Source organism: Notamacropus eugenii, chromosome 2 (assembly GCF_028372415.1).
Source record: "Notamacropus eugenii isolate mMacEug1 chromosome 2, mMacEug1.pri_v2, whole genome shotgun sequence".
In the NCBI taxonomy this organism is placed as follows: domain Eukaryota; kingdom Metazoa; phylum Chordata; class Mammalia; order Diprotodontia; family Macropodidae; genus Notamacropus; species Notamacropus eugenii.
This window is the reverse complement of record NC_092873.1, coordinates 14,408,963-14,434,638: the sequence shown is the minus strand read 5'-3', so window position 1 is coordinate 14,434,638 and position 25,676 is coordinate 14,408,963. Positions and strand designations below refer to the sequence as shown.

At 49.1% G+C, this 25,676-nt stretch overlaps 1 protein-coding gene across 2 annotated transcripts; it reads left to right on the top strand.

The window, feature by feature from the left end:
- Positions 1-5,989: 5,989 nt before the first annotated feature.
- Positions 5,990-23,372, top strand: LOC140522111 (inner centromere protein-like). Of its 2 annotated transcripts, XM_072637175.1 has the most exons (15): positions 5,990-6,176; positions 8,104-8,223; positions 8,436-8,547; positions 9,638-9,840; positions 10,062-10,113; positions 11,272-11,392; positions 11,478-11,612; positions 15,139-15,248; positions 15,351-15,447; positions 15,543-15,659; positions 16,350-16,495; positions 19,618-19,681; positions 19,871-20,005; positions 21,594-21,744; positions 22,890-23,372. In XM_072637175.1, exons 1-15 carry the CDS (start codon positions 6,026-6,028, stop codon positions 23,087-23,089), a joined length of 1,914 nt encoding a protein of 637 aa, XP_072493276.1. In that variant the 5' UTR covers positions 5,990-6,025; the 3' UTR covers positions 23,090-23,372. The 2 variants fall into 2 exon arrangements, with proteins under 2 accessions (XP_072493276.1, XP_072493277.1); XM_072637176.1 differs by lacking the exon at positions 8,104-8,223.
- Positions 23,373-25,676: the final 2,304 nt, after the last annotated feature.

The window sequence follows — 25,676 nt, the reverse complement described above, 5'->3', positions numbered from 1 at the left end:
TAAAGCGGTATCTCTAACTGTCATATTTTCTCTTTGTGTATTTCAGCCTTTTCCATGGATATGGTGAGAAAGTTCACCTTGGACTTAATTCGTTTTCTGAGAGATCTCATGCTGACCATAATAGAGAAAAATGAATGTGTGAAAGTACTAATTGAGGAACAACTGAAATTCTTCAATGACTTTATAGTAGTATCTCTTGATAATCCTCTTATAACTTGTTCATATTTAGCTGCTATTTTTGAGCGCAGTACCAGATGTAAGGAATAAGGGAGTAGACATCCTAGATTCTTAGACCAGTCCTTTTATTCCTTAGCTAGACTACAGAACCAAAAGCAGTTTATTTTCTTGGATTCATTATCTGAGCCAGATTTTTTTCTGTGGGTTAGAAAGTTGAGCCTGGCCACTTTGTCTCAGCCAATGTTTAGAGTAGTTCCCTTTCCTGAGGCAAGATTCCCTGAGCATGGCTCCTTTCCTTAGATGAGATCGTGAGCTGTATTTCCTTCCTTGGACCAGGACTGAGCCTGGATCGCCTTCATTCCCAGTCTGACAATCAGCCTAATATGATTCCAGAGTTGGAAAAAATTATCCTGACTTCTCAAGATTTCTGTCCTTTAGTCCTTGACGTTGTCTTGGCAGGTAAACTGCCAGATAGTTGGAAGTGTCTACCCTATCTTTAAAGAGAATTTCTCTTTCTATCTCGTGCTATTGGGGTTTGGTACTACTCTATAGAAATGCAGAAGATTTATGTGGGTTTATTTTGTAACTAGCAACTTTGCCAAACTTGCTTGTTCTGTCAAGAAGTTTTTTGCTCGAATCTCTGGGATTTTCTACGTTTATCATCATATGATCTGCAAAGAGTGATAACGTAGTTTCTCCTTTCTTCTCTTTTCCTTCTCTTATTGCGATAGATCATATTTCTAGTGTCATACTGAATAATAATGGTGATAACTGACAACCTTGTTTCACCCATTATCTTTTTGGAAATGCATCTAGCTTATCTCCATTGCACTCAATGCTTACCGAAGATTTTAGGCAGATACTACTTATTGTTTTATGGAAAGTTCCCTTTTTTCATATGCTCTCCAATATTTTTAATAGGAGTAGGTGTTGTATTTTGTCAAAAACTTTGTTCTGCATCTATTGAGATAATCCTGTGGTTTCTGTTATTTTTCTTGTTGATATGATGGATAATGCTGATAGTTTTTCTAATATTGAACCAGCCCTGCACTGCTGGTATGAATCCTACCTGATCATAATGTATTATTCTCGAGATAAGTTGCTGTATTGCTTTTGTTAAATCTTATTTAACATTTTCGCATCTATATTCATGAGAGAAATTGGTGTGTATTTTTCTTTCTCTGATTTGTCTCTTCCTGGTTTAGGTATCAAAACCATATTTGTATCATTAAAAGGATATTGGAGGACTCCTTCCTCTATTTTCACAAATAGTCTATGTTGTATTGGAATTAACTGTTCTTTAGATGTTTGATAGAATTCACTGATAAATCCGTTCAGCCCTGGAGACTTTTTCCTAGGGAGATCATTGATGGCTTTTCAATTTCTTTTTCTGAGTTGGAGTTAAGTATACGAACACATCTGCAAGACACTTTTCACACAAATAAAGTCAGATCTGAGTAAGAGGCAAAACATCACTTGCTTGTGGGTAGGCCAAAGCAATGTAATAAAAGGGACAATTTTGCCTAGATTGGTTTACTTATTTAGTGCCATACCAATTAAAGTATGAGATAATTATTTTCTAAAGCTGGAAAAATAGTATCAAAATTCATCTGGAAAACAAAAGTTCCAGAATATCCATGACAAGAAATCCTAGGGTATGTGGCCTAGCGCTTCCAGATCTCCAAGTGTATTTGAAAGTAGCAATTATGAAAACCACTCGGTACTTAGTAAGAAAGAGAAGGGTAGAGAAGCGGAATGAGCTAGGTACTCAAGGCAGAGTAGACAGTGAATATAGCAATGTACTGTTTGATAAACCCAAGGACCCAGCTTCTGGGATAAGAAGCCACTGTTTGTCAAAAACTGCTGGGACAACTGGATAACAGTATGGCCGAAACTAGGCATAGACCCATGCGTGACATCATATAGAAGAGTAAAATCCAAATGGGTACACAATCCAGGTATAAAGATTGATCTTATGGACAAATTGATGGAGCAAGGAATAGAGTATTTCCCTGACTAAAGAAGAGATAGATAGTAGTATGAAGTGCAAGATGGGTAATTTTGATTACCTTCAACTGACAAGGTTTTGCACAACCAATCCCAATGCAACCAAAAATCGGACAGATGTCGAAAATCGGGAAAGAATTTTTACAGAATTTTGACAGAATGTCCAGGATAAATGTCTCATTTCGAGAATATATAGAGATCTGAGTCAAATTGTTACAAAAATACAAGTCATTCCCCAGTTGATAAATGGTGAAAGGATATGAACAGATAGTTTTCAGAGGAAGCAATTAAAGGTGTCTATAGCCATATGAAAAAATGTTCTAAATCACTTTTCATTAGAGAGATGCAAATCAAAACAGCTCTGAGGTACGACATCACATCTATCAGATTGGCAAAAATGACAGAACAAGGAGGCAGTAAATGTTGGAGAGGATGTAGGAGAGTTGGAACACCAATACTTTGGTGGTGGAGCTGTGAGCTCATCCAACCATTCTGCAGAGCAATTTGGAACTATGCCCAAAGGGCTACAAAAATGTGCACACCCTTTGACTCAGCAATATCGCTACTAGGACTGTATCCCCAAAACATCATAAAAATGGGAAAGGGTCCCACATGTACCAAAATATTTCTAGCAATGCTCCTTGAAGTTGCCAAGAACTGGAAATCAAGGTGATGCTCCTCAATTTGGGAATGGCTGAATAAGTTGTGGTATATAAATGTCATGTAGTACGATTGTGCCATAAGAAATGATGAACAAGAAGACTTCAGAGAGGGCTGGTAGGACTTATAGGATCTGATGATGGGAGAAAGGAGGAGAACCAGGAGAACTTTGTGCACAGCAACATCCACAGTGTGTGAGAGCTTTTCTGGTAGACTTGGAACTTCATAATAACGCAAGAACTTAAAAAAAAAATAATTCCCCGTGGTTTTCTAAGACAAAATGCATTCCACACTCAGAGAAAGAACTATGAAATGCATTTACAGAATGTAGCAGATCATGTTTGTATATGTGTCTGTGTGTGCATTATATTTTGATTTGCTATATGATTTCTTCCATTTATTGTAGTTCGTCTACACAGCATGACTATAGTGAAAACGGATTCAATAGGAAAGTATATGTAGATCCTATATAGAATTGTATGACGTCTTGGGGAGGGAGGGGGGTGGTGAGGGATTGGTGGCGGTTTAAACATCTAAGTTTTTTGTAGTGATTATAGAACATGAAAAAATTAAATAATTAAATTTTAAAAAAAATGCTCTAAATCACTTTCGACTAGAGAGATGCAAACGAAAATAACTCTGAGATATCACATCACATCTCTCAGATTGGCAAACATGATAGAACAAGGGGACGATAAATGTTGGTGAGGATGTGGGAGAGTTGGAACACCAATGTAATGAAACACTATTGTGCTATAAGAAATGATGAACAGGAAGACTTCAGAGAGACCTGGAAAGACTTATGTGATCTGATGCTGAGTGAAAGGAGCAGAACCAGGAGAACATTATGCACACCAATGACCACAGTGGGAGAGAGATTTTTCTGGTACGCTTGCAACTTCGTAGCAATGCGAGGACTTAAAAAAAATTCCCAATCATCTTCTAAGGAAAAATGCCTTCCATATCAGAGAAAGAACTAGGGAATTCAATAGCAGAATATAGCAGATCATTTTTTTCTGTGTATTACGTTTTGGTTTGTTCTGTGGTTTCTCCCATTCGTTATAATTCTTCTACACAGCACGACTTTAATGAAAATGTGTTTAATAGGATTTTATGTATACATCCTATATAAAATTGTTTGCCGTCCAAGGGAGGGAAGAGGGACGTAGAGGTGAGGTAGGAGAAAGAAATCTAAGTTCTATCTTAGTGAATAGAAAGTTAATAAAATTAGTATAAAAAGAAAAAAAAAGATGTGTCATTTGTTCTTGGATTTTGCCAAATTCTCCGTCCTTCCTCCTCTCCCTGAACGAGCTCCCTGAACACTGAATATTGAATTAACGTTGGATCCGTAATCTCTGGCTGCTCAGATCCCTGTTTTCTGTGGAAAGGCTGGAGTAACAAGGATGTAAGCATTTGTGCTAACTCAATTCTCAAAGAAAGGGCTGAACCACAGTCACATGTTTCTGTCTCTTTTTAGGAAAAATGGAAGACCACTAAAAAAAATGTTGCCTCCTAGAAGCTTGTTGGAACCAAATGCACATCTTGTCAACCAAGGGCCCACTCACTGTGGAACCTAAGCCTCAACGTTGCCTGTGATCCTGAGCATCCACTGCAAAGCTTCCCCTCGATAAAGCAAATGCAGTTCTTTCCTGAATGTGTCCTCATACTTACTTAGCTCTGTCTGAGATTAGGTGGTGGTACTTAATAGAATCAAAAAGGACCAAGTGAGTGAAAGGGTACAATTGTTGGAATGACGTTTATAGCATGCCACTTGATTGTTCTCTAAGGGCTGGAGGCTGCAAACAATGAGCATTCATAATGGGCTACGTGGTGGGTAGAAGTCACTTTAGCTGTCTGTACCTCAGGTTTCTCATTGGCAAACCACGGGAATATTCTGGCAGTCATATCTATATTTCCTGGGCTTCTTCCTCCAAGGGTCCAACTGAATGACCAGACAAATTCCTAGGCTTGGGGATGAGACGGAAATCCATAAAAGATCCATTTTTTTCAATGAGTATTGGTCCAACTACAGGGCTGTGCAGGGCACGGTCTTGTGCTTTGAGGAAAATAGAAAATCTAGCAAAGAACTGGCTCCAGCATTCATAGAAATATCAATTTATTAAATGCTTAAGACAATAGAATAGGTGACTATCATACAAATGCTCACACGACAGGTATTTTACAGCTAATAAGTCTAATAGAAGCATTAAAAATGCCAAATTGAGTACAGGGGGCCATGAAGGATTTGTGGCATGTGAAGCTATGTGTAAGCGTGGGATAATCAAAAAATTATCATTTATTAAGCACCTTCTGTTTATCAGGCACTGTGCTAAGCTGTGAGGTCACAAAAAGTGCAAAAGACTTAAGGAGGCAAGAGGAAGGAAAAGACTGAAGAATCATAAGGAAAAAAGACACGAGTATTAGACGGTGGATACAGGGGTAGAATGGAAACAACTCACAAGAGTAGTTTTACGAACAACTCAAGATATATTTTGTTCCAAGATTATGGCAAGGCAAAGATAATAAGGCAACAAGTATTTATTAAGTGCTGACTGTATATCAGGCACTCTAAGTACTGAGGTACAAAGGAAAGAAAAGAGTCCTTGTAAGGAGAATGAATGAATGAATGAATGAATGAATGAATGAATGAATGAATGAATAACATGTATTAAGCTCTTACTAGGTACAAAGTTCTGTGCCAAGTAGTCCCTGATCTCAAGGAACTCCTATTCTGAATGGAGAGAGTAATGTATAGGTTTCAACTGTCAGTCAGATGAAACATTGCCAGCATTCTTAGGGTGCAGAAGGAAAACACAAGGTAACCAGCATCCCTTAATGTAATTCCTTCGGGCAATTCTTATGTTTCCAATTTGGAAGCATTTGGCGTATTGAAGCAAGAACTTTGGTGGCAAGAAAGTTGTTTTCGGGGTATTTTATAAATTGAATGCCTGAGGAGGTTGGGGCTCTAGCACCTGCAGGAGGAGTTATCCTTTCCCTTTGCTTTACAGATGAGGAAAATGAGGCACAGGGATGGGGAAACGATTTCCCTGAGGCACATTTCTCGTAAAATGGCCAAAGGAGCCGGATTGAATGCCTCAGTTGTCTAGCTCGAAAGACATCCCTCTAGACCTCAGTGCCCCACCCATCCCCTCCCCCACTGGTCCTTCTCTCCCTAACTGCCATGGAATTCTGCAACTCCAACAGGCTGCGTTACTTCACAAGGGACAGTTGCTGTGGAAGTTTGCTTGGTGACTCCGGTCGTGAAGAAATGGGCCAAACCTGGGGCGCAGGTGTCCAAAGGGTGACTTGCTGGTGTGGCGGCAGACCCCTAGGTAAGCAGGAGTGGGGGTGAGGGGAAACATCAGTCTGACTTGGGGTTCATCTCGTAGGGGAGGCAAGGCTGGGACTGTGGATTCTTGGCTGCTTTTCTTTTCTTCTGATCAAAAGCCTCCCATAGAAGGCACTTGGACAACCCCTTTGTCCCAGGGACCTCTCAGTTGGATAAGAGATCCCAAAGTCTAAGACGACTCTCTGTCCCCCAAATCTCCCTGACTGGCCTGGCTCCTTGCACTGTCGTGCGGGTTACACTGCTGTGTGTGTCTGTCTCAGAGCTCCCCTGGTGGACCATGAGCTATGTTCTGGTGAAGGCAATGGTCAGGTTGGCTCTTTCATCTTTGTACCTTGAGGGCTTTGAATACCTGACGCTGCCTCAGCTTCGAACGCACTGGGGCAGCCAGCACCGCAAAGGCTTGACCTCTTTCCTCATCACCCGTCACGGTGTTTGTGGCCTTCCGTAGGGGAAGACTCTAGGTCCCATGTTGGTGCTTTCTCCTCTGGGGAGCCTGGTAGCATATTTCCTCAGCTGGTGGCTTAGTGGCTGGAACTCTGGATCTGGGCACTTACTGGCTGTGTGAGCCCGGGCTAATCACTGAACTTCTGTGTGCCTCATTTTCCGCAACTGTCAAATGGGAACAGTCATAGCACCTGATTCCCAAGGTGGTGAGGATTAAGGGAAATAGTATAGGTAAGGCACTTTGCAGAATTGAAAGCACTTTTGAAAATGATTATTCCCATCAATAGTAATGGACCTGAGATCCCAAAGCCTCTTTGCCAGGCAGGGATTTTGTTCCCAGTGGAGCTTGGAGTGGGTGTATGGGCCTGGCTCTTCCTATCTGTACTCCCCAATTTCTGCCTGGCTGCCCTGTTCCCTTCTGGAATTCAGGGCTCACTTTGCTGAGGAGACCTGAAGACCTGCAGTTGGGGCTTGTGTTGATGTGAGTCATGAGGGACAGGTTTTGGTTGCCTTGCCTGCCTTCATCCTACTTTATCCCTTTCCTCTGGTTTCCTCCTTGGGATATGGATTCTTCCTGTGGGGAATGGATCTGCTGGGGATTTGCATCCCCTCTAGCTCCCAGGGTGTTGAATTGAAGGGAACTGATCAACATGAAGAGGGGTCATGTTGACATTGGTGAGCAGTGGGGTGCTGGCCCGAGGTTGCTTTGCGGAATGGTTAGCCATCAGAGGGAAGATGTTGGGTTCCTGGGGCTTCTGCGTCCTCAGGACAGCAGTATGAAATGAGCATGCGAGCTCCTTCTGATGCCGCATGGCCTCCCTGGGCTGGGTTGCCTAAGTACCCAACCAATTCCTTACTGCATTTGGGGTGTAAAGCATCTGAGGGAGAAGAATGCCAGGTAGTTGCTGGGCCGGCACTCCACCTTCGTTCCCTGTTTGCCCCTGCCTCCCGATCCTGGCTCAGTTTAAGGGGCACAAGCCTGTGATGTCTGACCCATGTCTGAGAGAGGTTTGACTTCTGGGCCTCTCTCTTCAAGTCAGTTCTCTCTTCCTTGCCTCACCCTGGGACCACAGATGTACACTCACTGGTCCCTGTGGCCCGCCAGCCAGGCGCCAAGGCTCCTATTAATCACTTTCTTCCTGCCCAGCGTGCTGCTAGGTGCTGACCTCCCAGCTTGCTGCCAAGACACAAAGATCAAATGGCACTTGTTGGAACTTCTAACAGCTTGAGAATATTCAGATGACAATTAGGAAGGAAGGGAATGCTTTCTCTGTGCCTGGCCCTGGGCTTAGCGTGGCAGATACAAGCAAGCCAAGCTGGTGCCAGCCTTCATGGGGCATTTAGGTTCTTACATGGTAGATAACACAAGGAAGTGGTAACCAGTGTGGGGCATGGACTGAAACATAGTACCCAGAATGAGTACACTTGACTTTGAACTGTTGATTTGATTCCTTGCAACCATTTAGCCTTTCTGAGATCACTGCTGCCTTTCCAATGTCGTCGAAACACCTACGACCTCCAGAGAGATGGAGTGCAGAGACTGGAAAGGGAGCCAGTGAGATGCATCAGCATCAGAAAATACGAAGGTATCCAGATTGCTGCCGCAGTGAAGACATTCTTGGCATCTGAAGATGCTCCCAATGGCTAGTGCATTCAGGGTGGAGAGATGGGAGTGATCTTAAAGCCTGGACCTGGTCCCCTTCCCCTGAGCAACCCTGGAGCCTGCTTCAGATGATTTTTCTCAGCAGGTGACCTGGGAATTCTCATTTTGACCTTCCCTTCTGCTCTGAAATTGCAGATGGCACCATGGGGACCACCATAGGCTCTGGGAGAGTCCTGGAGGCCCACAGAAATGAGACGGTGTGGCTGCAGCAGATGCAGGAGGAGGAGGGTTTGAGCACTTTTTCCAGGTTAGCCTGGGGCCAAGGGACCCGCATGGGTGCAGCAGCCCAGGGCAAGGGGCATTGGGCAAAATTGAGTGACCTGAGGGATTGGGGACAGAAACCATTATTTAAAATAATTTAGGAACCGTATGGGGAATCTGGACCCTGTTGCAAGGCAGAGTCACACGAACTGAGAAAGCACAAACAAACAAGGACAAGCATGTGTCCCATTACACTCTTGCTCCAACCTCTGCCATTTTGGCCTGTTTTCCTTCCTTCCCTCACCTCCTCTTTCTTTTCTTCTTTTCCTTTCTTACTCCTTCCATCCTTCTCTCCCTTCTTGCCTCCCTCTATGCCAGGCATTGTATGGAGCCCAGAGAGTGAGAAACTCTCTTCTCTGTGGACTGGATCTTATGTTCTAAAGGGATGTGACCAGTCTTCTGGACTTGCCCTTCCTATGCTCCATCAGTATCTGGCTTCCCCCAGGCTAAGTGGGCAAGGCAGAACAGTGGAGACAGGCCTGAGTTTGGTGTCAGCATCTATCTCCAGCCCTCCTAGTCTGTGCTAGCTCCCTAGGCCTCTGTAAATAGTGGGAGCTGGGCCAGAAGGCTTCCAAGGTCCCATCCATTCAAATGATGGTCCAGTGATGATGGTAGTACTCTCAACACTGTGTTTGGTGCTGTGGGAAACATGGAGGGAAGTAGGAGATGTTGAGGGGAGAGGAGACCCAGGCAAGCAGCAAGGGCAGGGCAGGGGAGAGTTTGGTGTCGACGTGCAGGCCCTGCAGAGAGTCTAGGACCCAGATTGGAAACCAGAAGGGACCTTGGAGGTCCTGGAGTCCAAGACTCTCATTTTCACAGACGAAGAAACTGAGGTACACAGGCAAAATGACTTGCCCATGGTCCCCTAGCTAGTCAGTGTCTGAGGCTGAATTTGAACTCAGGCCTTCCTGATTCCAGGCCAGTGCTCTATCCACTGTGAGTTCCTTAAGGGCAGGGAACATATTCGGGATTTTCTTTGTTTGCCAGGCATAGGTTTGTAGACTGAGAGACAGAGCCTCCCAGATTGGCGATGCCTAGGGCCGTGGTGTCAAGACCCTATTTTCTGCTTCCTGCAGGGGGTCTGGCCCCAGGAGGCCCAAGAGCAGTCAGCACCACCAGCAGCTACTTGCGGTCAAAGAGAGCTTGGAGAAGCTGGTCCCGGGGGTGGCTGAGAACGGCTCTGTCTCTTGTGGGACCCAAAGCCAAGCAGCAGCGGTCCCCTCGCTGCCTGCCTCCCCTACGGAGTTCCCCAGAATGTCAGGGAACCTGCCATGCTCAGGTAAGCTCGTACCCGTCGTGGAGATTGGCGTCAGCGATCAGCAGAGTGCCGAGAAGTGCCTGGTGGTGAGCAAGGCTAGCACAGGTCCTCTCTTTGGGCCAGTTCTACTGCTGTGGCTTGGTTCCCTCTGTGCCCTAAATCTGCAACAAGGATCTAACAAGATATCGGGGGTGAAAGGTTCGGAGGAAGGGTGGGTCTCCATTGTCTTCTTCTCTCCGTAGAGAGCACGATGGACCAAGGTGAGGCGCCCAGGAAGCTTCCTCAGAGCATCAGGTAGGAGGAGCCGCAGGTATCTGTGAGCACAAGTGGCAGGGAGAGACCACACAGGATGGTCCCAGAGCTGGCCAAGGGATCCACGAATTCAGTGCTGCTAAAGTGCCACTGTGTGCCTCAGTGAGCAAAACATCCCGGCATTGCTGGGGGGTCTGCCCTCTGGACGCTTTGACTCAGCCTCTTTCAGAACCTCCAAGGCAAGCTAGGCTTTTGGGGAAAAGCCGCCATCCAGATGAGCTTGGGGTCCCCAAGGCATTCCAGACATCCTTAATATGGTCCTTGCACAACTCATGCTGACACCCAGCTAAGGCGTCCAAAATAACTTCCTTCTCAGAATCAGCCTTTAAGAAGAGTCTGGTTAGTGGGGCAGGTGAAAGGAAAGGAGGAGGCCATTCCCTAAGTTCTCTGGATGATAAGACCTCAAACATATTGGTGTGACTTTGGGCAGATGACGTTTCTGGGCCTCAGTTTCCTTCTCTGTCAAATGGGTGAATTGGAAGGCCTCTCAAGCTTTCTTGATGCTCAGTTGGTGACAAAGTGGTGGTGGATCCTGAGTAAACGCTCCTTGTGGCCTTGGTGGGTGGCTCCAGGAAGAATTTTGGCCTCCAGTGGAGAGGGAGGTGTCCTCTCTCCCTCCCTCCCCATATAATCTCGTCTACCATGTATAGGTGACCTACACACACACACACACACACACACACACACAAACACCCCTCCCTGTGGACATTCCCAGTAGGATGTGAGCCTCTGATAGCAGAACTTGTTCAATCTTTACTGCTGGAGCCTCAGAACCTAGAACAAGGCTTTTTGATGGAGGAGGTGCTTAGGAAAGTTGTATTTGATTTAATCAGGCACATATGATTCCGTAGCAGTGTGTGTGTGTTATTCTCATCCTGGCTGTTGGCATCTGGTGTTCCTGTAAGATTGTGCGTTCTCTGAGGGCAGTGGGGACTTGACCTTTGTCCCTCCCCAGGCCAAGATAGAGCCCTCCAGGAGTGAGTGCCTAGGCCTGTGATTGTTAAAGTGTGCCAGGTCTAGGATGTGGAGGGAGGAGGAAGGCTGAGACTCCACCTGTCAGAGTCTGGCTGCTTCTGCTGTGGCAGGGGGCTGCTGTCATCTGTCCCAGGGCACCCATGGGTGCTGATTCTGCCCCCACAGGCGGAGGTGGAGCTACAAGCAAGCTGTCAATAAGGCGGCTGAGAAATGGCACCACATGGACGATGAGGCTCTCACTCCTCCTTGCACCAAGACAGCCTTACCTGTCTGCCCCGGCCGCAAGGTAAGGCAGGTGAGGCACACTCCCCATCCTGGCTGCTGCTAGGCTGGCGCCATGCCCACGCCTTCCTCCTTGTGTCCCTGGGCAGGTGGTGCAGCCCGTACGAATGTTCCTACAGACAGTGCGAAAGAAGCAGATGCTCGTGACGCTGACCTCCGCCAGCCGCCCCAGTGTCATGAAGTCGTTCATGAAAAGCAACACTGTCCACCATCTGGATGCCGAGGTCAGCACCGGGGCCAGGGGTAGCCACCAGAGGAACTTCTCTGCTTGGCCTGTGCCTGGGACTTCCACGGGACAGCTGGGAGTGCAGTTTTGGGTTGGTGACCTTCTCAGAGAACTGGGGTCCAAATAGTCCAAGCAGTGCCTGTACGTGAGCCAGAGGTTTGGTTTGCGTGTAGAGAGGATGCAGGTTTAATCCTGGCACTCTAGGTCCTGACTAAGAGCTGAGGCTCAATTGAACGTTCCATGTGGGTTGTATACAGAATCGTCTTAGGAGATGAGTTTTCTTCAGTGGTGTGTCAGCCCCATAGTGTGCATGAGCATCAAGGGAAACTCAGATTACTCTGCTTAGCTTGCCCGAGGTTTTAGAGGAAATGGCTGGGTCAGAGGTTGGGCAGGCAGGCAGCCCCCCTGCCCTGGAGCAGCCTGGAGGACTGGCTTCAAGGGCAGGGCTGCCCAAGGCCTCTGGCTGTGTGCCTCGCAGGGGTGTGTGAGGCAGCGAGAAGACTTAATGCCAGGTTTTCCTCCTTTTCTCCTTTCACAGGGCACTTTTGTCCTGAGTAATCCACCCACCTATCATCTTAGTAGTACAGCCACCCATCCCCACCCTCCCTACTGGACCACTACTTCCTGAAGTGCTAGAATCCCTTGTTTTACACGTGAACTTTGTGAGTGTGTGAGCAGAGTAACTCCCAGGGGAAGGGAGCCCCAGGAGGTCGAGTCGCTGGTTCAGGGTCACCCAGCAAGTCCTTGCAGGGCTTGTCCCGGGTTGCTGGCCCAGCACAGATGGCCCAACACGGGCATTCCCTTTGCACTGTCGGCAGCCACGACCCAACGTATGACCCTCCTGGATCCTGAGGCCTCAGTCCTGGGCTCTTGCCAGCAAAGAAACAAATGGCCCCCTGGTCTACCTTGCCCCTGATTTTCCCGCGTACCCTGGCTCGATGGTAGGCGATGGTGCTCCCCACTTTAGAATGCTAGTATTGACCTTTTCAGCTCCTGTTAGTGATTAAAACTATGTTTTCAAAGTCTCATTCCTAATTCCCAGAGTCTCTGAGAGATCCTTCTTAAGGAGCTTGTACCTGTCCTTTGAGTTTGGTCTAAGGAGCACACCACTGTTGGGGCTGGTTCCTGCTCCCAGGGGCATTCCACAAACTTTCTGGTCAGTTGATTTTAAAGTTGTGGAAATGACTTGCCTTTTGGAATTGAAGTGGGGGTAGAGCCATGAGACAGACCTTGAGTGATGAAGGAGAAGGGAACCTGAGTCTTTGGCAGAGAAAGGCCCATCACCATCATCAGCCTGTGGGAATCAGGAAAGGAGCCTGGGGGAGCAGGGCAGCTGCGTCTGTAACTTTGTGCTGAGGACTGCACAGTCTCGCCTACTTCACTGTGCCCAGCTAGGGGTACTGCCCCTAGGATCCCCACATCCTAAGGCCAGCAGTTTTCTGTAAGGGGTCTGGGGGTTATTTGGGAGAGTTCTCCCACTTACCTAAATCTGGGTTCCTGGGGTGAGATTCTTCCTGGCCTTCTTGGCTACTTCTTAAGAGTTCAGGGCCATGCCCAAGGTCCAGGCCAAGCAGCTGATTCTGTCTTGGAATATTCGCATGCTTCCTCCAAGGGGAGCAGCCTTTTCCATTTATGTTCTAGAGACCAGAAAGAGCCCAGCAGGTGATTAGTACTCAAGGAGACTATATTTTCCTCCTTCTGGGAATGAGGAGTTCCTTACCTTGAAGCCTTGGGGAACGGGGTAGCATTTCTGGCCAGAGTTGTGGTGTCCTGGCTCTCCTCTGAGGAGAGCTTTGTCCCACAATGACCTACTGAACTTGGGAGTCATGGCATTCCAGGGAAGGCAGTTCATCCCAAAGTCTCTGTTTAGGGAGGGATCAGAGTGTTGTTACCTTCAAGAGATTGTGGACTCCCAGGCAGGTCACGGGATCTGCAGTGCTCTGGGCCCTTGCTTTAGCTGGTGAAGAAATGTCGATAGAGAGTGGTGGAGGGAGGTACCAAGCTGGGAATTCTCACGAGACTTGGCTGCTCCCCAAAGCCCCCAAGTTTGTCAGTTAAACGTTCTTCAGGAGCTGCTGCTTAAAGCATTTCTGGGCCGAATCTTTTCAGAAAGGACTTTGGTTTCATCCATTTGAAGGACTTTTGTCTATTCGATTTGATGAACATTGGCTGACACCTGAATTTTTGAACCAAGCAAACGCAGTTGTATCAGTCATCCTGAAAATGCTGTCTCCCACTATTCTCTCCATTGTCATGCTTCCCACTCTCCCACTTCTTAGTCCACGCTGAGCCAGCTGCACGAATCGGGAGATTTTGCCTCTGGTTGACAGCAGAAAGGGCAGTGCGAGGAGGGAGCTGGAACTCAGTGGGGATTGATCCCTTGGGTAGCGTCTGTGTGGTGAGCTTCGGAAGTTATGTCAACCCTCGTTCTGTGAGAGGGAGGTGTACCGTCCACAGCATCCTGATGGGGTCATCTGTCTAGCCTTTACTGGAACACCTCAGAGCAGCAGGGAGCTCACTAGTTCACAAGGCATGGCCTGTGTCTATGGCTGCCAGCATGATGCTTGAGTGCAGTGGACCTCAAATCCCTGTACATTGGGTCGAGTTAGAAGGCTCCATTCTGCTGTCCCGTTGGTTTCCTGCAGATTTTGACCCCTTCTGGGTGTGCATTCTGAGGCTGGGCAGAGTAGAGCTAGTCACTGTCCTCCTCCGTTCTCCTTTTTCTTCAGTCCCCATGTGATGGATTTCTGAAGCCTGACTCAGTCTTTCCCCTGGACGGGTATCTAGATCTGGCAGGCCAAGAAGACCCTCGAGGTTCTCTCCCAGCACACTGGGTCCAAGGCTTCTTTCCGGACAGGTGGCCAAGGGGTGTGCGAGGTGTTCTTGTGGGGGCTGCACTCTCCTCGAGCTGGTGGGCTCAGGTATCCTGGGGTCCGATGGTATCGATCATTTGGCTGCACCTCACAGCTTTTGATGGGTGTGAAGCCCAGCTCACCGTGTCTTGTACGTGAGGCCTTGGATCAGCCCCTTGCCTCTTTGGATCAGTGAGGCCCTGATGTTGACTATCAAAAGGAGCCAGGAAAGCCTCCGAGCCTTGGTTTCTATACTGCCTCCATGGAAGGGAAGGACAATGAGCCCATTTGACAGATGATGAATTTTGGATCTCAGAGAGGGGAAGCAGTGGTGTACAGCCACCTGGCCAGTTAGTGGCTGACCAAGCCCTGGGAGTCTACCCTGGCAGGACACCAGCCACCCCCCATGCCCTCAGCTTCCCTTCCTTTGACTCACTGATGTCAAGAACGGTTGTTAGAGCATGGGCAGAGAAGAGCCAGCTGCCTTCAGAGCCTGGTTCAGGTCCTGTCTGTGACACAGCCCTTCTCATGCTCTCTGCATATCGAATGGGGGGAAGGTGGGCCTTCCAGGGAAAGGGGGTGGGGAGAAGAGAGTCTGGGCATTCTGACCTCTTCTGGCCCCTGGCGGTCTCCCCATCTGCCTCACAGCTGCGATGCCCTTCTTGTCCTCAGGAGAAGGAACTGCAGCAGCTGGAAAACCTGAAAAAGAAGGAGGAGGCTGAGCTCCTAAGAAAGCAGAAGGTGGAGGAGGACCAGCACCAGCGCCTGGAGGAGATGAAGATGTGAGTGAGCACCTTCTGGAGGCATGGGCGGGCGGTATGGTGGGGAGGACTGAGGGGGCTCGCCAAGCCCAAGAATGGGTCCATTGCTCCTTGTTCCCCCAGGAAACGGGAAGAGCACCTGTGGAAGGCCCTGAAGGCCCGCAAGCAGGCAGAACAGCTGGAGGTAGAGAAGAAGAAACGCACTGAGCAGAAGTTGGAGGTCAGAGGCAGCCCCAGAGTCTGGGCCCCTGGCAAGATGCTGGGTGGGACAGGGCAGGGTCTTGACCCCTGACCTCCTGGCTCGGGGTCTCTCAGGCAAAGCAGAAGCCGCTGGCTAAGAAGGCCAGCAAGAAAACTGCCAGGAAGCTGGAGGAGGCTGAGATGATGCTGAAGCAGGAGGAAGAAGCCTGGAGGCAGACGAGACTCCAGCAGGTGAGTGCAGATGGGCCACCATGGAGGGAGGAGTGGAGCTGGCCAGCCTCTGGTCCTTCGGCCCCACTTACTTGTGGGCAGCCAACTGTGTGCCCCTGTGTGCTGAGCCTCGAGGCAAGAGGACCTTAGTTCAGATCCAGCTGTGCCACCTTGGTTAGCTCCTTTAACTGTTGCCTGCCTCAGTTTCCTCTTCTGCAAATTTATATTTGCCTAGTAGAAGTGTTGGTAAGGACCTGAGGAGATAAGCCAAGCCAAACACAACTGAAATGTGATCTTCATCATTCTTGTTGTCAGGGCCCAGCCCCACAAGAGAGAGGAACCTAAGAGAGAAAGACTGGGGACAGTTGTTCACCGTCCATTCTGGGATACCTGATGCCCCTCACTGCCTGGTGTGTTATTGGGGCGAGGAGGAGGACTGTGCCAGGTGCAGAATATTCATTCTGTAGTCAGTCAGAAGCATGGGCCCAATCTGGAGCCAGCATGGATGGTTCTTGTACAACCATTGATTTTAGAGCTGAGGGGGTCTTAAAGACTGTTGAGAGCAGCGGGGATACTGAGGGCGAGCTAGAGCAGCCTGATCCGTGCCCACACCAGTCCTCCTCCTGCTCAGTGAGTTGTCTGTGCTCGGAGGCCCATGTGGCCCGTCCCTCCCCACCTCCCTGACGGGATCCCTCTCCTTTCCACCTGCAGCAGGAGGAGGAGCGGGAGCAGAAGCGGCAGAGGAAGGTGGCAGAAGCCCTAAGAAACGCGGTGCAGCGGAGGCAGCGGGAGAGGCAGCTGGCGCTGGAGAGGGAGATGCAGAGGAAGAGGGAGGAGGAGAGGCTGCAGGCTGAGTGGTGAGGGCCTGTCTGCCCCCTGAGCAGCTGTGCCTCCCCTGCCTCTCTGTTCATGTCTGTGTGTGTGTGCGCGTCTGTGGATGTTTCTGTGTGTGCGTGTGGGTGCAGAAGTGTGGCCGTGTGTGCGTGTGTGTGACTGTGTGCATGAGTGTGGGTTCCTGTGTGTGATTATGTGGGTGCATGTGTGTGTACATGTGTTTGACTGTGTGTGCTTCTGTGCGACTCTATGTGTGACTGTATGTGTGCATGAATCTGTGCCTGTCTGTGCATGAATGTTTGCGTGTTTATGACTGGTCATCTGAGATTTTGTGTGTGTGCATGTCACTGTGTGCCTGTGTGAATGTGTTTGGTTGTGTCTTCATATTTGTGTAACTGTGTGTTCTTGTGTGTGTGGCTGTTTCTGGGTGTGAGATTGTGTGTGCGTGTGAATGAGGAGACTGTGTGTGATTGGAATGTGTGTGAAATTGTGTGAGTCTGTGAGAGATTGTGTGTGTGCGACTATGTGCGGCTGAGTGTGAGAGATTGTATTCGTGTGCGTGTGTGTGTGTGTGAGAGAGAGAGAGAGAGAGAGAGAGAGAGAGAGAGAGAGAGAGAAAGAGAGAGAGAGAGACAGAGAGAGAGAGAGGATGTGAATGTGAGTGAGCTCCCTGCAGATACCCGACATCTGTGAGAAGGCCTCTTGGGCAGGGAGGTGCGTGGGGTTACTCCAGGCCACATGCTGGCTCCATTATTTACTTTCAACGGGTCATTGAGAATGTCCCTTGCCCTCTCCAAGACTCAGTTTCTTTTCCTAAAAGGTGTGGGTGCTAGATGGGCCCTGTCGGGAGACTCATAGGGTCGTGCTGAACTCTCCTCGTAGTTCCTGACCACCTTGGGAGCCTGAGATCATGTTGGCATCACTGGCAGGCAGGGCCATGGAGAGGATGGATTTTCACATTGGGGAGCTTGGGATCATGGAGCACGATTCCCCAGACACATCCTGCTTTTCTTCTTTGTCCTTTGCCCTTCTGGGACTAGCTGTTTTCCTTCCTTTCGATGGACCATGTCTCCTTACTTCTTAGAACATGAGCAAGCTCTTTATCCCTCGCACTCAACCCAGAGCAGATGCTAAGTCAAGGTCTTTTTCCTTCCTTGGGGTGACTGTCCCGCTGTGTGGGACAATCTCCTTCACTTCTGTCCAATATCACAACAATTTTGAGAGGTGTGTATTTGCAGGGATCATCCCCATTTTGCAGATGAGGAAACTGAGACTTTGACGATTTGAGACACAAGTTGAATTTGTTGGAAGCAGATTTGAGCACGAGCAACGGTTTGTTTTTAATTCTGTATTTTGAAAATAGGTTTTATTAATGTCTTTGACAGGCGTTGTCTGCTCTCCCATAGTATTCCGTCCTGTGACAAGGGAGGTGGGCTGCCCTGACCTCAGGTGGGCAGCACTGTGCCCTCCACCTCCCTACCGCAAATGGGCTGAGGTGCAGGAACAAGAGGGGCTGGGGCGGCTGTTCAGTCCATCTCCCCTTCCATATGATTCTTGGCTCACACTCTTCTGTCCTCATGCCTGCTCTTCTCCTTGGACTTTTCTCGGTACCAGAGCTTCATTTCTTGCTGCATACTAATATTCTGTTACACCCATAGACCAGTTTGATCAGCCCCTCCCCAGTTGGTGTGTTCCTTCTTTGGTGGAGATGCTTCCTCCACGCTGGTGGGGTTCCAGCTCTGCCCAGGTAGCTGTGGCTTCTCAGTGTGGCTGAGAGCCCTTCTATATGCTCAGGTAGCATACCAGGGCCTGGGAATTTAAAGAATGACAAGCAACCCAGCTTACCAGAGAAATCGGCAGACCTTTTCTATGTTTTCATCTCTTTGCTGTCCTAGTTGCAGCCTTTGACGCTTTCAGGACAGTGCACTTACTTGGACACTCCAGCCCCATGCAATATCAGCTTGTTTTCCGGGGTGGTCTGAGGCAGCCCTGCTCGTATTTCACCTCTGTCCTGGTCCTTCGTGGAATTTTACGGATCACTCTGTATTTTTGTCTGCTGCCTTTCCACTTCCTGCGGGCATCAAGTGTTGACCTTTACAGTGAGACTTCTGTAGGACAATGATGGTCTGGCACTGAATCTTCTGTGTCCTTTGCACTTTTTCTGAGTTACTAGTCTACTTAAGTGAGAATTGCCCCAACTGTGTGCCATCTCTTCTCGTTCCATCTTTTGTGACTGGGCGCTAGTCTTGGCCTTCCCTGTAACAGTGGCGCTGCTGGCAGAGGCATCCCCAGGCCCGTCACACACCTCAGTAGGCAACCACTTGTTTCTTGCCTTTCCCGCTTTCTCTTGACTCCCGTGTTGGAATTTCAAAGTTTTTCCTCAGCTCTGAGCTTTTCATCAGGGTGTTGGAAAGTGCTCTATTCTGCTCAAGACCCCTTTTGTTCCTCTGCAGCATAATTATACTCAGTTTTTGAGCGAATCTCTTGACCGATCCTTTGACTCACTAAGGAGGCCCTGTAGCATTCTGGGATCTGATGGCAGCTACAAATCCTTTTAACGTTTTGGACCATGACAGGTGGACTTTTCATTTGAAACGTATGGCTCTGTCTCCACGGATGCGGCAGTTTCTGCATCAGGTTCCCTGCTGTGATGACATTACTGGTCCAGATATGAAATCACATCCTGATATTTACATGTATAGTTTTGCGTCTCCTATATTCATCATTCCATTAGTTTTCTAAGCTCTTGACTCAGAGGCCTATGGTGGGTGTCTGTTTTAGTGGGAGGCAGTACTGATTCCCAGCTCCTGCATCAGTGTTTGGGAATGTTCTTGGATTAAAGTGGAACAGAAAAGAGAGTTCAATTCCTTGAGCATTTCTTGAGTGCCTACTATGTACAAGAGACTGTCTCAGTTCTCTGGGGGTACAAAGACAGAAACAAAGCAGGCCCTGCCATCTGGGACCTTAGGCTTTCCTGACTTTCCTCCTGATACTCTTTCCCCTGTCCCATTGTCATGAGTAGGTGAAGAGTAGTTAAGACCTGGGCAAAGTGGCAGGAGGGGCCGCAGGGAGGGATTTGAGTCAGGACCAACCCTCTGGCCCCCTTCCTGCTGGTGACTGCTGAGGAAGGACTCTTGGTTTTCAGGGAGCGAGCTCTGCAGCTCCACAAGGAGAGATTACTGAAGGAACTGGAAGAGGAGCAGAAGAGGGTGAGGCACTGGGCAGGACCTGGGGTGGGCCTTGGTCTTAGCTACAGCCCCAGCCCTTACCTCCTCCTCCAATGGTCCCTTCAGAGGCTGCTGCCCCTGGGCTCTTTGGGTTTTCCTGGAACAGGGCAGGGATGAGGGGCAGCACCTTGGGCAGTTGTCTGGGCTGACGCAATGTTGTTGTGGCCCCAGGAGCAAGATCAGCGCCAAGAGCAGGAGCCAAAGAAGCTGCAGAAGGAGCAGGAGAAGAAGGCCAAGGAGGCCAAGGTGGTGGCAGCCGCTGCTGGAGCCCCTGACAGATGGTTGGAGGAGACCACGCACGTGCAGGTGAGGCCCCTTCTGCATCTCACTGCCCAGAAACGTAGAAAGGCAGGCTCCTAGGGGGCTGTTAGGCCACTAGCCAGGTCCACGCTCGGTCTTCTTCCAGTGCTCAGGATAAGAGGTCCCTTGGCCTCCGCTTCAAGATCTCTCAAGACCAGGGAGCCCATCAATTGATCAGCCAGCCCATTGCATTTTGGGAGAGTTCTGAATGTCAGGATGTGCCCAGGGGACCTCCCCACTTTGGCCCTGGTTCTATCCTCTGTTGTCTCAGCCAGGTGCCCACCACACGTGGACGTGAGGACACAAATTAAGTCTCCTCTTGTCCTGGCTCAGCAGTCCCACGTCCTTTGGCATTGGATTGCCCTTTTCTGCAGACTGTCTGGTTTTCAATATTGTACGATGGGGTGTAGCCTGGGCCTCAGAGGGAGCAGAGGCTAGAGGCACCAGGGCCACCTCTTTGTTTTTGGAAGCCCTGCCCACCTGCCTCTCCCTGTCTTTCTGGGATGCTGTGTCACTGCTGACCTACCCTGAACTTCCTGTCCCTTGAACGTCCTGGGGCCTTTTCACATGACCTTATGACTCTCCACACTTCGCCCTTGCAAATTTGGATTGTCTGAAACCATATTTTGACATTGACATGAATGCCTATTTAATTCCATCTTCTCAACACTGAACTAGGGCTCAGTGGGCTGGCACCGCCAGCATTGTGCAACGTAGCCCAAGGCTGTATCTGAGAGCAGTGGGGGCTAAGGACCAAACAGGACACCACGTTGGGGTTCAGCCTATAGCATGCCCCATTTCCTGTGTGAACTCTTCAATTACTAGCACCCAGAGTTCTCTTTTGCAACGTGGGGCAGTGGGATGACCTCAATGACCCCACAAGGTCCCACTTGGTTCAAACTCTGAACCTCCTCCACATTCTGTGACCTCTACAGAGGAGAAGGGAAAGAAAGCCTAGGGAGAACTCTCCAAGGGGAGCCCAGTGTGGGGACCCCTTGGCCGCCTGTCAGCCCAAAGCTTAACCAAGCTCTGCAGGCTTGCCTCAGCTCTGTCTGCCAGCAGTTTCCTGATGTTTGGCTTTTTTCGGTCAGCAGAGGGTCAAGTCCAAGAGGTCCTGGCCCTCAGGAGTGTTATCTAGGGTTTAGCTACACACATCAAGATGTGGCCATCTCCACCGCCCTTCCCCATTGCTCTCAGTGATCAGGTCCTTGGTCTATAAGGAGTTGAAGATGCCCCACAAACCCTGTGGGGTCAGTGCACACCTTCCCAGAAAAGAAGTCTTTGGACCCTGCCAGACACAAGATTTCCTCCACATAAACAGGGATTTCTTTCTGTGTTCACATCCTTTCCTCTGAGACTCCCAGCTGGAAGCTGCGTGTGACTTATCCACATTTGACACATCGAGAAACGGATCCACATAGAGGTGGAGACATAATGAGAGTGTTCTTCCTGGCCTGTGGCCACTCAGGACCTCAGTCTCTTCATCAGTCAGATGGGGTGTGGGTGGGTTTGCACTGAATCATCTCCCAGCTTCTTTCAGCTCTGGGACCCCAAGGGGCCAGGAAGAGATAAAGAGGTCTCCTTTCTTCTTCAGTCTCCAGTTGGCAACTCTTCTGAAATGACCCCCCAGAGCCCCAAGGGGAGCCTCAAGATCATCCCAGACAGTGATGGAATGGACCTGTGTAGTGATGACTCCACAGATGATGAGTTCCAGCCCGGCAGGCCCATTCCTGCTTGGGCCACTGGTAAGTGAAGACCGTCTCCCTGAATGACAAATGACACCCCTCATGAGATTGGAGTGAGGTGTACTAAGGGGAGCAATGTTTAAAAGGCTAGAAATGTAGGCTGATAGCAAGTTGTAAAGCTTGGCCTTTCAATGTCAGTGGAAACTTCCATTTGATCTAGAGGCTAAGCAGGGAAGGGATGTGGTCCGTCCTGCTGGGCTTTGGAAAAATTCCCGTGTAGCCTTGTGGAGGATGGGTGGGGGAGATCCACAGGGAGGGCAGTGTGCAGGTGAAGTCGCGGAGGGCTGTGTGAACTGCTGTGGTGGGCGAGGCAGCATCAATAACTGGGTCAGATCCAGTTCAGATAGTGTAAGGTCTGGTTGGCCCTCGATGGGCCATGTGCGTGGAAAAAGAGTGAGGAGTCTGGGGTAATGCTGAGATTGTGAGCCAGGTGGGCAGTGCTCTCCACAACAAGGTGGAGGTGTCCGTTAGGGGAGAGAATTCTGCATGTCAGATATAGAGAACTGGAGGTGCCTTTGAGACATCCTTTTTGAAAGAGCCAGCTGGCAGTGGATGATCTGGGGCTGACACTCAGGAGAGAGCAGAAAGCTATATGGATGCATAGCTCTGGAAGTGATCCACTTCACGAGAGGAAACAGTAGAGAGAGAAAGCAGAATGGGGCCCAAGAAGGATCCTTGATCCAGAGGGCTGATGAGAAGTCAATTAGGAAAGAGGAGAAGCAGGCAAGGGGCAGGTGGCCCGGGATCCATCAGCTGCAGAGATAAGATTGCTCCCTTTGGCACTGAAGAGGTTATTGGGGACAGTTGTATGTGAAGGGGGTGCTGAACATCTGACATGTGAAAGGAATTCAGTGGAGGGAGGGAAGGCCAGGAGGAGACATGCTGCAGGGTGGGCTCTTAGGAGGTTCCTTCAGGAAGAAGAGAGGAAGGGATGGGATTGAGGTGTCTGGAGAGAAAGGGAATTTCCTGAGAGCCTGGGGCCTGAGGTCAGGGGAGGCAGGTTCTCAGCTGCAAGGGCTGGCGTTACAAGGGGTGAGGAGAAGGGAATATCTGGAACAACCTTGATGAGGAGAGTCATTAGGACTTGGGTGGCATCTGTTTGTGAGACCCCTGCTCTGATGTGACCCCTGACTCTCCTGCCCCAGGGTTCCAGCTCAGGCAGGCCACCATCTATCAGTACTACGTCCCTCCTGACATTGACCAGATCTTTGGCACCATCCTCAGTCCGGACCTCGAGGACATATTCCAAAAGAGTAAACCACGTTATCACACTCGCACCAGCTCTGCCCTCTGGGATTCCCCACCACTTGCCAGAGTCCCGGAGTTTGAGGGAACTGTCGTATGACCTGCAGACGCCTTGAGATGGGAGCAGGGAGGCCCCTCTTGGCCATCCTGTGCAGTCACAGCCGGACCTCACTGAGACTCTCAAAAGCTGTGGGTGAGCTCGAGGGACAATGGTGCTCACAGCGCCCACATGGTCAAGACAGCAGTCCCTCACCTGTACATAAGTGCTAGCTTGCTAGGTAGGTAGTTCGAAGCTGATGTCAGACTCCAGTGTTACAAGGTTAGGTTAAGAAAAGGTTAGATGATAAGGTTAGGTTAATAAATAAAAATTTTCTGGCATATGATGTGGCGTTGTTCCTTTTAGGAAGGTCTTGGTACTTGATCAAGAAACTCTGCAGCATGACCTGGGCTGGGAGGAGTGGCAATGGTCGGTTTCAGGTGGCCGAGTTCAGCAGGGACCTGGGCTTGGCACTGGGGTGAAACAGCTGACCCTCAGCAGCAGTCAAGGAGCAAGAGAAGGTTCTGAGATGCCTTTGTGCCCTGACAGCCTGGCTTCCAAGGATCTGTCCAGCTCTGCCTTTTCCTGGCCCTCCTGTCCCAGTCATTGTCTCCTTCCTGGCTGGAACCTTTTACATCCTGGGTTCTCTGGTTCCTCCAGTGCTGATATTTGACCTCCTCTGCTGCCCTGCTCCTCAGCCTGGACATTTCATGTCCCATGCTGTCTGGTCTCCCCAGCCCGGACATTCCTGTACTGTGTTCTCTGGTGCCACCCTGCCGGTTGGGGCTGGATGTGTTGAAGAGACCTAGAATCGGGGCAGGTGTGCAGTCAGGGTGCAGTGGGAAATGTTCAGAAATTCTTTTCTCTTTAAGAGTGTGGCCCAAATGGGAGCCCATCTGGGGGTTGCAGCATCTTAACTCTGAAATGCACGCCTGCTCAGGGAGGATGATTAAGGCCCATACCACTAATAGTTATAACAATGACATGTCTCTCTAAGGCTGATAGAGCACCTTGCAAAGGTCATTTCATTCTATCCCTCACAACCCTGGTAACTCGGTGCTGTGATCCTCACTTTTCAGCTGGGGAAATCAAGGCAGGCAGCAGCTCCTTGACTCGCCCTGCACTCCATGCACCTGGTACATGATTGGAAACTGGGGTCTTCCTGACTTCGAGCCCAGGCTCTCTTCATCTTGCTGCAGACATTCACTAGTAGAGTGACCCTGCGCAAGTCGCTTCGCCCAGCTTGCCTCTGTTTCCTCACCTGGAAAATAAGCTAGAGGAGGCTGTGGCAAATCTGCTCCCATATACGTGCAAGGAGAACCGCCAATGGGATTACAGAATTGGACAAGACTGAACGTACTTTAGGCTGATGATGAAGTGCTTTGTGGCTTACAGCAGGCTTCACCTGCATCCTTGACAAGAACCACAACTACTTAAGAATGAGAAAAATGAGGCCCAGACTCCCCTCCCTGCTTCAAGGAGCAGACTCGGTGCTGGTGCTTGGACCCAGCCTCTGACCTCACTGCTGGGTTTTCAGCACAATACCATGCTTACATCGCCTCTCATGTGGGCCCCAAACTCCCGTGGATGTGGCAGGGAAGGGAAGAGGCCAGACATACACCTGCAATTTTTGTCTCCCCTTTGATTTCTCCTGAGGGGGTTATTTTTTTTTTTTCAAAATCAGAATCAATCTGAATGAAACTATTTATTTCCAAGTAGTGTTTAAAAGGTCTTGGGTGTTTCCCCAGTTAATCACCCTCCATTCCTCCCCAGAGCATACCTGCTCCCACCACATCAGTGTTTCAGAGGTAACCTGGACCAGAGCTGGTGGGGAACCCGAAGCTGAATTTCAATGTCTCCATGGGGATGAAACTGGCTGTGTGACCCTGTCAAGTCACTTAAGCTGAGCCTCAACTCTTGCATCTCTAAAATGGGCATCAGAATGTGTCATAAAGTGGTTGTGAGAATCCAATGAGCTCATGGTGGTAAAGTGTCAGACATATTGCTGCTTGGTCGTTGAACAATTCATTTCACTTCTTGGCCTCTGTTTCCCCATATGTAAAAGGAGGGGGCTCCATCAGACGACCTTTGAAGCCTCTTCTAGCTCTGCAACTGTGATCCCATATAAATTCTTTTAAAAGTAGTTATTAATGACTTACAATTTTCTTTTTCTGGAAATAGTAGTTTACCTTTTTCAACTGCATGTAAATATTCCTTTGTTGATAATAAGGTTTTGAATTCCACATTTGTTTATCAGTCACTTTATTCTCCCCTCCCCCCTCCACAAGAGGCCAAGCACTTTCCTATAAGTTATGCAGACTCCACGATGAAAACATGTCTGCATTAGTCATGTTATGAAAGAAGAAACATAAGAAAAGGGCAAAGTCATACTCCCAAAAAATAGCATGCTTTGATCTCCATTCTGACCCGCTAGTTCTTGCTCTGCACATGGGCACCATTTTCCATCTTGAGTCTCTTGCAACTGTCTTAGATCCTTGCCTTGCTGAGAAGAGCTATGTCTATCATAGTTGTTCATTGTACGCTGCAGCTGCTCTGTGTACAGAGTTCTGGTTCTGCGGACTTCACTCAGCCTCAGTTTCTGTAAGTTCAGCTTTTTCTGAAGTCTGCCTGCTCATCATTTCTTAGAAGA